The sequence below is a fragment of the Tauraco erythrolophus genome, chromosome 4, assembly GCF_009769465.1.
Source record: "Tauraco erythrolophus isolate bTauEry1 chromosome 4, bTauEry1.pri, whole genome shotgun sequence".
NCBI lineage: Eukaryota > Metazoa > Chordata > Aves > Musophagiformes > Musophagidae > Tauraco > Tauraco erythrolophus.
Genome location: NC_141468.1, coordinates 4,929,978 through 4,942,454, shown reverse-complemented (window position 1 = coordinate 4,942,454; position 12,477 = coordinate 4,929,978). Strand labels below are relative to the sequence as shown.

The 12,477-nt window shown below is 41.6% G+C and overlaps 1 protein-coding gene across 1 annotated transcript in view; it reads right to left on the bottom strand.

Annotated features, from left to right (window-relative positions):
* Window positions 1–12,044, bottom strand: part of ITIH2 (inter-alpha-trypsin inhibitor heavy chain 2) — a 31,642-nt gene extending 19,598 nt beyond the window's left edge. Inside the window, exons 1-7 of the mRNA XM_009980517.2 lie at window positions 11,961–12,044; window positions 10,320–10,394; window positions 5,026–5,061; window positions 4,107–4,279; window positions 3,286–3,390; window positions 2,798–2,960; window positions 1,517–1,624 (exon numbers count right to left, since the gene is read on the bottom strand). Of these exons, the coding sequence (XP_009978819.1) occupies window positions 1,517–1,624; window positions 2,798–2,960; window positions 3,286–3,390; window positions 4,107–4,279; window positions 5,026–5,061; window positions 10,320–10,394; window positions 11,961–12,044 (744 nt within the window). The remainder of the gene's footprint in view (window positions 1–1,516; window positions 1,625–2,797; window positions 2,961–3,285; window positions 3,391–4,106; window positions 4,280–5,025; window positions 5,062–10,319; window positions 10,395–11,960) is intronic.
* Between the last annotated feature and the right edge of the window lie 433 nt (window positions 12,045–12,477).

Genomic DNA, 12,477 nt, shown 5'->3' with positions numbered 1-12,477 from the left:
TCTTTATTCAATAAATTATTTCAATTCTTCCAGTACCTCAAAGGGGCCTACACGAAAGATGGGGAGAAGCTGTTCAGGAGGGCCTGTTGTGATAGGACAAGGGGTAATGGTTTTAAAATAGAGGGACGTAGATTCAGATTGGATATTAGGAAAAAATTTTTTACCATGAGAGTTGTAGAACACTGGAACAGGTTGCCCAGAGAGGTGGTGGATGCTCCATCCCTGGAGACATTCAAGGCCAGGTTGTACGAGGCCCTGAGCAACCTGATCTAGTTGGAGATATCCCTGTTTCTTGCAGGGGGGTTGGACTAGATGACCTTTGAAGGTCCCTTCCAGCCCTAACCATTCTATGATTCTATGATTCTATGATTCTCCATAATTTTTCCAGGAACTGAGGTTAAACTAAGAGGTCCGTAGTTTCCTGGGTCTTCCCTCATGCCCTTCTTGCAAATTGGAATAACATTGGCGAGCTTTCAGTCAGCAGGGCCCTCCTCAGACTCCCAAGACCTTTGGTAGATGATCAATCCTGCCATAACATCCACTAGCTCCTTCAGTACTCTGGGATTATCCCATCAGGCCTGATCTACAGCACCAAATATTTCAATTAGAGCGGTGCAAACCATTTCTAGTAAGTAATATGTTGGCTTATTTAATATTTTCCTAGTTGAAACTATCCATAATTCTTTTTTCCCCAAACAAATGAGAGCTTTTAATTTGTCTGTGAATTGAGTAACAGGAATCATTTTCATTAGTCACATGATTGGTTATGCAGACTTTATGGCTTTATTTCTCTGCTTTGAACGGATAACTTGAAAGTTCCTTGAGAAGATAAGACATAATATATACAGCCACACACTATCTCTGAAACAATTTGCTAAACTAGGAATGTGGGTGAGTGAGACACAAAGTTAGGCCTGGATATCAAGAAACAATACTGTCTAGTGTAGTGGTATAGTAGTATAGACAGACTTTTGGGGCCTGATTCATATATCCTGTATTAGATGTCCATGTAAGAGTAAGAAGAGTTGTACCCTCCCAGAGTAACTGCTTGAAGTTTCTTGAGAAAACATCTCTGCTGTTGAAGGGTTTACTTATACACAAGAGCTACGCTGGAGAAAAGCTAGGGTAGGAATGTCAAGGAAAAGAGCTGTCCTAAAACAAATTCCTATGCAGATGTTCTCAGTTGAAATTGAGACTGTGGAGCTATTCCAGAATGGTTATTCCACTTGATGCTCATCACCTACCTTTTTCACATCCAGCAATCCCAGTGCATTGCTCTTTCAGAATTACGAATTCAAAGCTTTGCACAAAGATGGATGGACTACACGCTATTTCTATATTGCTGTCACTGTAGTATTTGAGCATCTTGTACACACATTTAGGTATCAATAATGAAGACTATATTTTTTTGCCATATTTTTGCATGCTTCCAGCAGATATGAAAAAACACCATGATTGTGTAGCAACAAGTGTGAAAACTGAAGTTTTCATGCTTTTTCCGGTCTATGACAGTTACCTTTTTCTCTCCCTTGGAGATAGTGGTGATTCCATCAAAATGGTCTCCGAGTGAATTAGGAACATGCACATAGCGAAGTCCCTGTGGCTCAATAATGCGGACATCCACCTAAAGGCAGGAAGGGAGAACATTAGTATGAAGCAGTGCCAGAGTGGTACCAGGATCTCATGAACTCTCCATAGGCAAACTCCATCTGGGGGTTAAGATGCTCCTGAGAATGCTCCTGTAGGGCTAGTCTCATTCATGATGGGGATCCATGTAATGCTGAAAATAAGGCATGATGGAAAGAAAAAAAATTAGTCCAAAGAATAGAAATAATTTGGTAGAAATTCTCATTCTTCCTCTCTGTCCAACCCCATGGGGACAGTGGTGAGACAGGAGTCAAGGGTGATACCACTGGTTATGCTAAAAGCACAAAAGAAGCATGAAGTGACTCTCCTTAAGTGTTGCTTTGGGTTAGGAGGCCAGGCAGATGATGAGTTCTCACACTCGATGGTGAGTTCTCTTCCTTTCTACTCATGCTATTGACAGGACAGAGAGCATTTTCCCTTTTGGTTGGATGGAGAGAGGAGACAGGACATGGTGTTCTCTTCAGTAAGATTAACTCAAGACACCAAGGAGATCACAGCCTGCACCAAAGAAATGTGAGAAGCAAACTTCCATATAAATGCTGAAGTCATGGAAAGCTGAAGAAGACATTTATGATACAGGAACATGAGAATGGCCAGATGGAAATGTCCAGCTTGCCCTGTATCCTGCCTGTTGCTGGATGGCAGAAGACACCTTTGGATGAGTGTAAGAAAGAGAGTAAGAATAAGTCAAATCATCTTCTGGGAGCCAGTTGTGGAGGGACTGTCATTCAGAGAACATCTGAATAGGACGCCATTTCATGAAGTTGGGATTTTTGTGAAAAGCACTGTTCCAAATAAATAGCAAATATTGTTTGTTTTCCTTCAGTCAAGGCAAGTTTACACAAGGGTATGTATAGGACAAAGCTTGTTTGCCCAAGTGGTTCTGACATGAGTCAGTCACGATTCAGGAGATGCCCAGCTGTGTTAGCACGAGAGGAGGCAGGACACGTTTGCTGCAGCTACATAGCTCCTGGTTTGAAATGTCTCGTGCTAGTCTACGCAGTGACCTTGAGGTTATTTGTACTGAGCCCATATAAAAAGAAGGAGCAGTAGATGAAGTCTCCTGCTGTGGAGCAGCAGGAATCTTGGCTACTTTCTCAATGAGGATTCACCTGTGGGGTGCTGCCTACATACACCAGCTCTACTTTACCTCCATGTGCTTTGCCAAGCGTCCTGGCCTCACAGAGATGAGGTGCTCATAGGAGCTCAGTTTCCTTCGAATCATTTCGTGGTAGTGAAGTTCAAACTGAATCTTCATCCCTGGGGGCACATTCACTTCCGTTTTGAAGTTTTCCATATCCAAGGCATTGCTCCTGAAAAGTCAACTGTGGGGTTATTTTGCGAAAATACGAGAAAGAGAGCTTCTATGCATTTTGGTTTCGAGTTATGCATTTGCTGGGTCTGATTCTAACTGTGACCTATCCCAGGGAGCTGCAGTTGTCTGTTAGCACAGTATGTTTTATCAAGCTGAAAGCAGAAACACAAGTCCTCAACAACTAAATATCAGAGTTCCTCTAAGTAAGCAACCCGTTTTCCTTCCCAAGGTTCACCCCTTCATCTATCTCCTCCTGGTGTGGGTCACCTCAGTTCTCCTATTAATAATTTCAGTACAATATCCATACGCCAAAGTTTTTATACCTTACTATTCCAGCAGCTTTGCCTTTAGCTTTTGCTTGTGAGTACATTTTTCTGGCTTCAGATTTTTCCCGAATTTGGCTGGTAAATGTTATACCATTGATATCCCTAGGAGGGAGAAGCACAGTCAGTTTACAAAAGAAGCAACTTCACAATTGGCAAATGTTTCTTCACTTTAGAAAACCATCAGTGAAATCTAATCTGGTGGGAAATGAAATAATAAGATTCTTGTTTAATCCTGAAGTAATGAAGTCTGGTTTCCAGCAGCTCTGTATCTTTTTCCCTACCTGCTTTTTTATTTCAAGCAGCCAGCACTCTTGTATTCTGAGGAGGATCTGCTCTCCCCCACCTCCTTCATGCTTTCCCCATCCTTTGGGGCAGGACAGGCAGTTACTCATGTCATGGCTGATTTGGAACATGGATCAGGACACGTCTCCTGACCAGCAAGCTGGCTGCTACCTCTCTGAATGGATGTTGAACCAGGACAGTTTATTTCTGTTCAAAAAGGGCTCTGATTTGGATCTCTGTTTCTTTTTTCATCTGGTGTCAACTTGCACAAGACAGGTAGGAGCTTAGTCTGTTTGAGACTTCTGTCATTTTGCCAATATTGGCCAACGGCCCAATAATTACTGGAGAGGAAGAGATGGACAGACAGACGGTATGATGACATGAGTCTTTTCTCTTTGAGAAAGCCTGCTGAAATTATGCTGAAGCTGAAAAATAATAAGAGGTGGTTTGCTTTCACGAGTACTTCCCTCCCACCACCTTCTGCTGTCACGTTGAACCCTGCGAGAGCACAAGGCTGATACCTGCCCGCTACTTACATAGTAAAGTTGTCAATAAAAGCTCCTTTGGGGACTTGTACATCAAACACTATGTGCTGCGGCCTTTTTGCATTATTCACCATTTTGGCTTGGATCATTGTGTTGGCCAACCGTGACGTTATGGTGGATTGAACTTTGTAGCTGTAAAGACCTATCTTGTCATCATCCTCCACCTGTAATTGACAAAATTACTCCATAAATTTGTGACATAGCTAGAAAATGTGCCCCAGAGGGCAATATCAACCACTTTTACAGTCTCAGTGCCTTTTCTTTTTTTTCAGCTGTTATCCGTTACAATATGGCAGCCAGATGGGACATGAACTCAAGTTCAAGACACCTCCATATTTTACCTGGCAAAATATGTCCATATTGTGTCAGGCTACTCATGTAAGTATAGTTCATTATAACATTTCAGCTGAAAGGGGGAATTTATTGAGCTGGAATGTTTTCCTCGCTTTTGAACATGCAACCTGTCCTTGGAATGACTCAGTTGGTGTAATCCAGCACAGAAGGGCACACAGTAATCTTCAGCATCATATGTTGAGGAGAACAGAGCTTACATTTTCAATAAAGGTCCTAAATAAAGGAGACCTGAAGCATTGGTTACAGACCTAGTCTTGCAAATGGTTAACCATGCCAGTGGGAGAACAGTATTAAGATATGTTAAGATATTGCCTTTGCCTTTGTCTAATCACTTTTGATGCTTATTTCTTCATATTTGCCATACCCTTCTCCCTCCAAGAGCAGTTGTACAAACAGCATTGTGCAAACAGTGCTTTGTTTAAAGAAAATAGGTTAATACCCAACCAGCAGTAAAAACAAGGAACTGAGCAAACAAAAGGATTGATTTCCAAAAAATGGTTAACTAGAAAATCACTTTGTTCAGTATTATTTTCCACAGAGGTAGAAAAAAACTCACCAGATCTCCAACATACCCCCAGTCGGATGTGCTTCGCTGGAAAAGAAAAATACGGAGAATGTGTTTCAGCGAAGCTAAGAACACAGATAGAGGCTGTTTCAACACAGGGATCGGACGGTGGTAACATCTAAAAGTTGCTTTCCAAGAGGATCAGAATTGGTTTGAGATCTCAGACTTAGTGTGCATATTCCTTTCGTCTTATTTTATATATTTATACAAAGGATGTTGGAGCACATGATCTCCCAGCTGTGACTTAGAGGCTATCAAAAACAGAAGGACATCTCTCTTCCTCTATCTTTTATTTTTTATAGAAAACATTTTCTTCTTGAACAGAAACATTCTTCCTGAAAGCAAAACATGCTGTCAAAAAGTTATACTCAGAAACTCCAGATTTTAACAAAAAAATTACCTTTTTCTAGGTAACTGTTTTTCTAGGAAATGTGGAAAAACTTCAAAACCCAGACCTATTTAGCTAATTTTTTCCATTTACATTATAGAATATATATTTATATTTTTGTATTATATTCAATATGTATACAAAACCCTATTGTGTAATTAATATTATATTTATGTACTTTTATATATATATGAAGTTAGTTATGTACGTGCTGCTTAGAAGAGCTGAAACTGCTCATTAATTGCTTTTTTGCTCTGCCATATGAATATTTCCATTTGGAAATTTCTATGAAGAGGTGATGACATCTTGTGGCCATTTGAATCATTCTGTTTAATTCCTTAAAACTTGCATAAATAATCCTGGGATGGGATTTGGCTCACCTAGTTCTATGGGGAGATGCAATTGTTTAATGCGGACATCTGCTTAGGTATTAACATCAAAACTAGGTAAACTCAGCTCCTTACAGCCAATGAAGTGATCCCTTTCATCTGGAAATAGTTTGGCTGAATGAGTCCTGCCCTGAACGATGCTGACTGTACTGATGAGAAGAGTGAGTACCTAGTGTTGCTGGTGGTGCCCAAGGGTGCTACTCTGGCCGTCAGCTGGGACTCCAGGAGGTCATGAGGCTCCTGTAGGTCTTGCATGATATCTGACACCCAGTGAGATGTTGTGGACACTGCTAGATCTGTACGTGTGGGCAACTGAACTGAGTCATTCAACTCCACGGATGATGAGCAGGAACTTAGGGAGACCAGTTCTGATACTGATGGCTAAATTGTAAAAATGTGCCAAAACATACCAACCTCATCTCAGGTTTCAGTAGCACTTAAATCCATGAGGACCCTAAACCACAGAAGATGCTCACGAAAGCTACATTAGTCACATGATGCATATAAGACTTGCTATACAGTTACTAAGTTCATTAGAAGATAATTAACATACTGTTACTAGGAAAATCTTGGGCTGCATAATAGACGGCCCATGTCATAGCAAGATCATTTTAATGAGATGATTTTAAGGATTCCTCAAAGCTAGATAGAGAGACTGCAGGATTTCCACCTGCCTGAGAGCAAATGCTGGGTTTTATTTGCTAGCTATACAGGCTCCACCTGAAACATTCACACTGGGATTTCAGGCTCTGGAAGTTTGTAGATCTCTAGAGACCCTCTGCAAAGCCTCATGGACTGGTCCTTGCCTAGTCCATGCTGGCATCCCACAAACCTCACTGTGCAGTGAACTGGACCCTTCGCATCTGGTAAAGAGCCAGATCGTGAATAATGACTGTTGTCCCCAGACATAGATTTCATAGATTTCATAGATTTCTAGGTTGGAAAAGACCTTAGAGATCATTGAGTCCAACCATCCCTAATGTCCATTAAACCATATCCCCAAATAGATCATCCACCCTATTCTTAAACACATCCAGGGATGGGGACTCAACCACCTCCCTGGGCAGCCTATTCCAGTGGCTGACAACCCTTTCAGAGAAGAAATACTTCCTAACATCCAACCTGAATCTCCCCTGACTAAGCTCATACCCATTTCCTCTTGTTCTATCGCCCATCACTAATGTAAAGAGACCTTCCCCTACCTTCCCACCATCTGTTCTCAAGTATTTGTAGGCTGTAATCAGGTCTCCCCTCAGCCTCCTCTTCTCCAGGCTAAACAGCCCCAACTCCCTCAGCCGCTCCTCATAAGTTTTATTTTCCCGCCCCTTGACCAGTTTAGTCGCCCTTCTTTGGACTCGCTCCAGGAGCTCAATATCTCTCTTAAAGCGAGGGGCCCAAAACTGGACACAATATTCCAGGTGCGGCCTCACCAGTGCCGACATACCTTTGGTGTAGGAAACATCACCAGTATGAATACAAATTAAGACTAACCCAACCTTAACTGAAAAAAAAAAGATGAAGACCAAGACCTCAGCACAGAGAGGATTTGTTTTATTGTGGTGCTTTTCTGATTCTCAGAAGAGCCTACAGTTCCAGACTCACTTTACAAACGATGCTTAAACCTTTCAAAACGCCCAGGTTTCCTTCCTGTTTGTTTTTGTGAAGGTGGAGGGGAAAGGGGAGGTGCTGATGGAGACATGCGCTTATCACTTGCACATGTAATGACTCCCACTGCTGCTATTAGAGATCAGACATGAGGTGGGCCAACCATCTCTCTAGGATCTCAAACCTTGCAGAGGACAGCCACTTCAACAGGTCAGGAGGACAGAGCTGTAGGTAACTACACTTCAGGTTCGAGCGCCGATGTGGTTACAGAGAACAGGGGCTTTGTAGGGACTTCCGTGGCACATGAGACTTGTGCTATTTCTAGCATGAGAATTCATGGCTGATCCTTGACTTTAATCCACACTCAGATTTGCTGATGACTGCACTGCGCAGAAACAGTACCTGGTGCAACACGTAGTGTGTGGCAAATTGCTAATTAGGGTGGAGATAAGTGCCTCAGGAACTGTTTTAAGGATCAGGTCTTGATGCTGGGCCTTAACTTCATGTATTGAGACTCGTCTTCTCCTGACATCTGTGCAGGCTATGGATATTTAGCCCTTCATAATGATCTTTGTTGAAATCACTGTGCATGAATATTGCAACTACTATGCAGCGTACCATGAAGAAAATACTGGGTACTTCAACCTAACTACTACCCAGCACTGCTGACCCTGGTGTCTCCTGTCATATCTGTGGAAGAAGCAGACATGATTTCTAAGAGAGGAGTGCATTGCAAGAGGTAATACACTACAAGGATGGTAGGGTTTAGGTCATCTAAGGGATGCCTAGTTTACCATTGCTTTCAAGTTGCAGTTCACAGGCTTCTTCTGAGGTGTGACTTAGTAAAACAAGGAAAGCAGATTCAGAGATGTTATACTGCATCCAATTGAAATAATTACTTTTGTATTGGGACATGAAAATTCCTAGAGAAAGTCATAAGAATCTTAAAGTCATAAGAATTCAGGAAAAGGTTGAAAATTAGATGCCCGGCATGATGAACTAGAAAGATCAGATCTGTGTGGCATGTTGCCCCAGTTCTTTGAGGTGCTGTTTCCTCATAGATCCATCTGTTTTCATGTGAGCCATTTGCTAAGCATTTTTTAACACATTACAATTCCATTGCATCCTCTTACAGACTCCTTTTAGGGATCACAACCCTTACTGTGAGCTGCAAGAAGAGTAATTTCAAACCTAGGTCCTGCAGAGCTCGTCTTCACAGTGCTAAAGACAAATCCTGGTCTTCCTGGCTGCAATTACACCAGAGAGCCAGGGGGCTCTCCAGCCAGCTGATTTCACTCTCTCTCTTTCCTATTCCCTTCCTGTGCTGGTTCTCATGGAGAGGAACTCAGGCAGGCTGAGCAGTAAGGAAACAGGCGTGATCTCACCTGGCTATGGACAGCAAGAGATCAGGACCAGGACTGGGGGACATGCTGCAGAACATCCTGCCTCGCAGTCAAACACAAGCTCCATTATCTATCTCTAAAACAGAGATAACGGCAGTGCACCATCACACGGAGGTTCACAAGGTTACCTGCATTCCAGCCCATGGGGCACTCTCTTTCTGTGGTCACGAGGACCATCCACATACCTGAGACACGGTATTTCTGGAATTACTCAGGAGCAAATATTTTTCACCAGAATATCTGATCCGGACATAAAACCCAATTCTTTCTATTTAGAACTAATCAGTAGGATCTGCAGAGGAGTTCTGTTGTCTTGTTGTCAGTGGACTAGTGAGCTCGTTGTAGAAAAACATAGTGCTGAAACAATAATTTGGAAGACAGTCTTCCTTTAAGGATTAACAATAAATAACTGTGTGCCTGCTGTTGGCCAAGAGCTACTGCCTTGAGATTTTTCACATAGTCCAGTTTAATCTCATTTATTAATCTTTTATTGTGACTCAAATAAAATAAGGATGGCCCATCCTACAGCTGAGATCTTAGTTCTATCGGTTTCCAAAGGCTCATTTGATAGGTGAAGGATGGGAAACAATATCAGGGAATGTAAGGAATAACTGGTACAAATAAAACTACTAGTAGAATTGCAAATTACTGCATGTATATGTCCATATACATGTATTCAGAAAGTTGGGGAACAGAAGCAGCATAATACCTATGACACTGACACAGACATGTTGGAAAGAAATGATGCCCTGAGAAAGTGCAGCTAGAGAGGATTTCTGCTTAGATCATGATCAAATTATTTGAATACTGGTCTGACAAATGTGAGCTGGCTTGATTCATATTTGTGCTAAAATCTTCCATTTTTCTGGCAGTGTAATTGGGACTTTAGGTGTCAATAAGTTACATTTACACTCTGTATGAAGCCCCTTTCAAAAAGCCTTAGGATAAAGAAGAATCATGTTTGCCTGTGCTTAACTTTAAAGATGCTGGGAAATCCAACTGCAACCTATGAGTGTGTTGGCAACAAATTTTCTTCCCTGGTCTCAGACTCCATCAACTCATTAGTCATGTGACACCGTGCTGCACTTTTTTGACCTGCGTTAAATATGGATGAATGGACTACCTGCAGGACTGAAAGGTTTCAGCCTACATGGCCAGTGTCTGAAGTTCTTTTCCATTTTCTCATGGAAAAGCCACAAGAGTATCAATGGGATTTTTCCCACATATGAAGTTAGACAGACATGTATCTCCATTGTTTAGCATCTGTATTGTGGTCCTTAGGAGCTCAGATATGGAACAAATTCTTGTTGTGCTAGGTACTGCATAAAGGATAGTAGCAGTTCTTATCCCAACAAGAGACATGGAGGTCTTAATGCATGTAAGGACCTGTTGGTCCCACCTGATTGCACACTCACAACCCTTGGCATGGAACATTCTGCCTGGAGAGAGCTCCAAGGCATTCTTGCTTCCCTTTTTTTGAAGCTTTTCTGGGTACTGTACCTGGTACCTGCCATTTCTCGTCTTGGAACTTGAAGGAAATCCATCGATTTCCAGGTCAATCAGGTTTTCCACTTCCTAGGGGAGAAATAAGAAGAAAAGAGGTGTTGCTGCTGCCTTACAGTTTACCACTTGATTTATTACTTGTTAGCACTCTAATAGAGTTCAAAGGGAATTCAGCTCCCCTTAGTGCGAATGAGGAGCAAAGGTGCAAACCGTTTGAGACAAAAATGCTGCTTCTTCACATATTCAGTTTCCATCTGTCACCAACTAGCTCTATATACTCTTATAAGACCATGACCCTTACGATCATTTTACAACCTTTCCTTCTAAAACAAGGAGTAATATTTAACACACTGAAATGCCCATAAAGAGCAAGAGGCAGATTATAATCAGGATGAGTCCAGCCATGACAACTACAGCATTTCAGATACTGATCTCACTTAAATAAGGAAGTTCAGAGAATTTCTGCTCAAACCAGTATAAACTGCCTTTGGTTTTATGTTAACATATCTGATAACTAAATTTGTCCTATTGACAGCAAAGGAACATCAGGTCTTTTCCAAATGCAAAGCTGCACTGATTCAATTAGAAGCGTAGGTTCTTACACCACAGTGATACTCTTAATTCAAGTTTGTTTAAAGTTTAATTTATGGTAATAAAGAAGTTCAAGTTCAGGAGTTGCTCTCCAACTTATATGATATCATACAGGTGAAGGTTTGCACAAAATTAACTGAAATTGCTTAAGCACATTGATGTTAAACCGATACGGCATCTATGGTTAGAAAGGACCAGAGGTCCAGAATATTTTTCTTGGAAATTTCAAACTCAGGATAAAAAACTCACTGTGTTATGAAAAGTGCTGTAAGAAGACAGAAAAAGAGGATATCCCCTCTCACTGTTCTTTTTGTTAATCTTGCAAAGGAAAAGAAAGCTTCACACCATCCCTGCTGATTTCACAGCATACTGCAATATGGCAATGTGGAAATGGGTGTAGACACCCAAATCTAGGTTCACCTGAGTCTGGGGGTTTAAGTTTGGGCTCAGCTCCAGAGTCAAAGCTATATCTATACTTCTTTTCACCATTGTATTATCCTAAGAAATCATAAACTCTTTTACAAACTCCCTCACCCCTCTGCTGAGGAACGTACAGTCAATAGGATCCTAAATCCATCTTTGAATTCCTGTTAACAAAAACCTGAGACCATATGAAGCTTTGCTGAAGTTCGTAACGGTTCATACAGGAGACTCCATCCACAGAGATATCTTGGTGCTCTGTTTCTACTTATTCCAGGGAAACAGGATATAAAATACGCTGAAGGTCTGAGCATAGAAGCCCACTTGAATATTTAAAACAAACAGAAGAAGCAAATTTGAGGTAAAAATATGAATCCTGCTTGAAAAGATATTGGAGTTATGCCTATACTATCCCAACTTTAATAATAAAACAGCAATGCCCCAAATGACAGATGAAAAGCAATTATGAGAACAATCCCATTTACAGCTAAAAGTAGAAGAGAATTCATGAGATACAAGCAGAGCTGTGAAGTAATGACCCAATTCTGCTCCCACCAAAGCCATCTGCAGCTTCAATGTTGACTTCAGCAAGGAAGGGAGATCTAGGCCCTGCCTGGAAATACTCACATCTGGGATTTCGTCGATAACAAGATCAAAGCTTCCTACTCCAGAAATGAAGAGCAAAACCAAGAAGCAGAGCAGATGCTTCATTTTCTTCCCGCTTGTCTCCTGAGAACAGCCCGCATAGGTACTAGACACAAGATCTTTCCTTCTCTGAGACAAGTTCAAGGAAACAGCTTAGGGTTATGCAGTATTTTGAGCAAAGTTTTGAAACGCTGACTTTGTTTAGGCCGTAGGCAAATATTTGCCTTGCAACGCAAGTCTGAGCTGTGGTGCCTGAGCAAGGGTTATCCAAATAGTGTCTTCACTTGCCTCTGCCCTTGATAACAGCTCAGGCTTGGATAGGCTCACTTCTTGCTTTTGTAGCTTCCCGTGATGTTTGGCTAACTTCCTGCTAGGCACAGACCTTGGAGTATCCAAAACTTTAAAAGATCAAAGCAAGAACTCACTCCTAGCTTGTTTGTTTATAGTAAAAGAGGTGAAGACTGGTTCTCAGAGCGATGGAAACAGCAACACTGTGCTT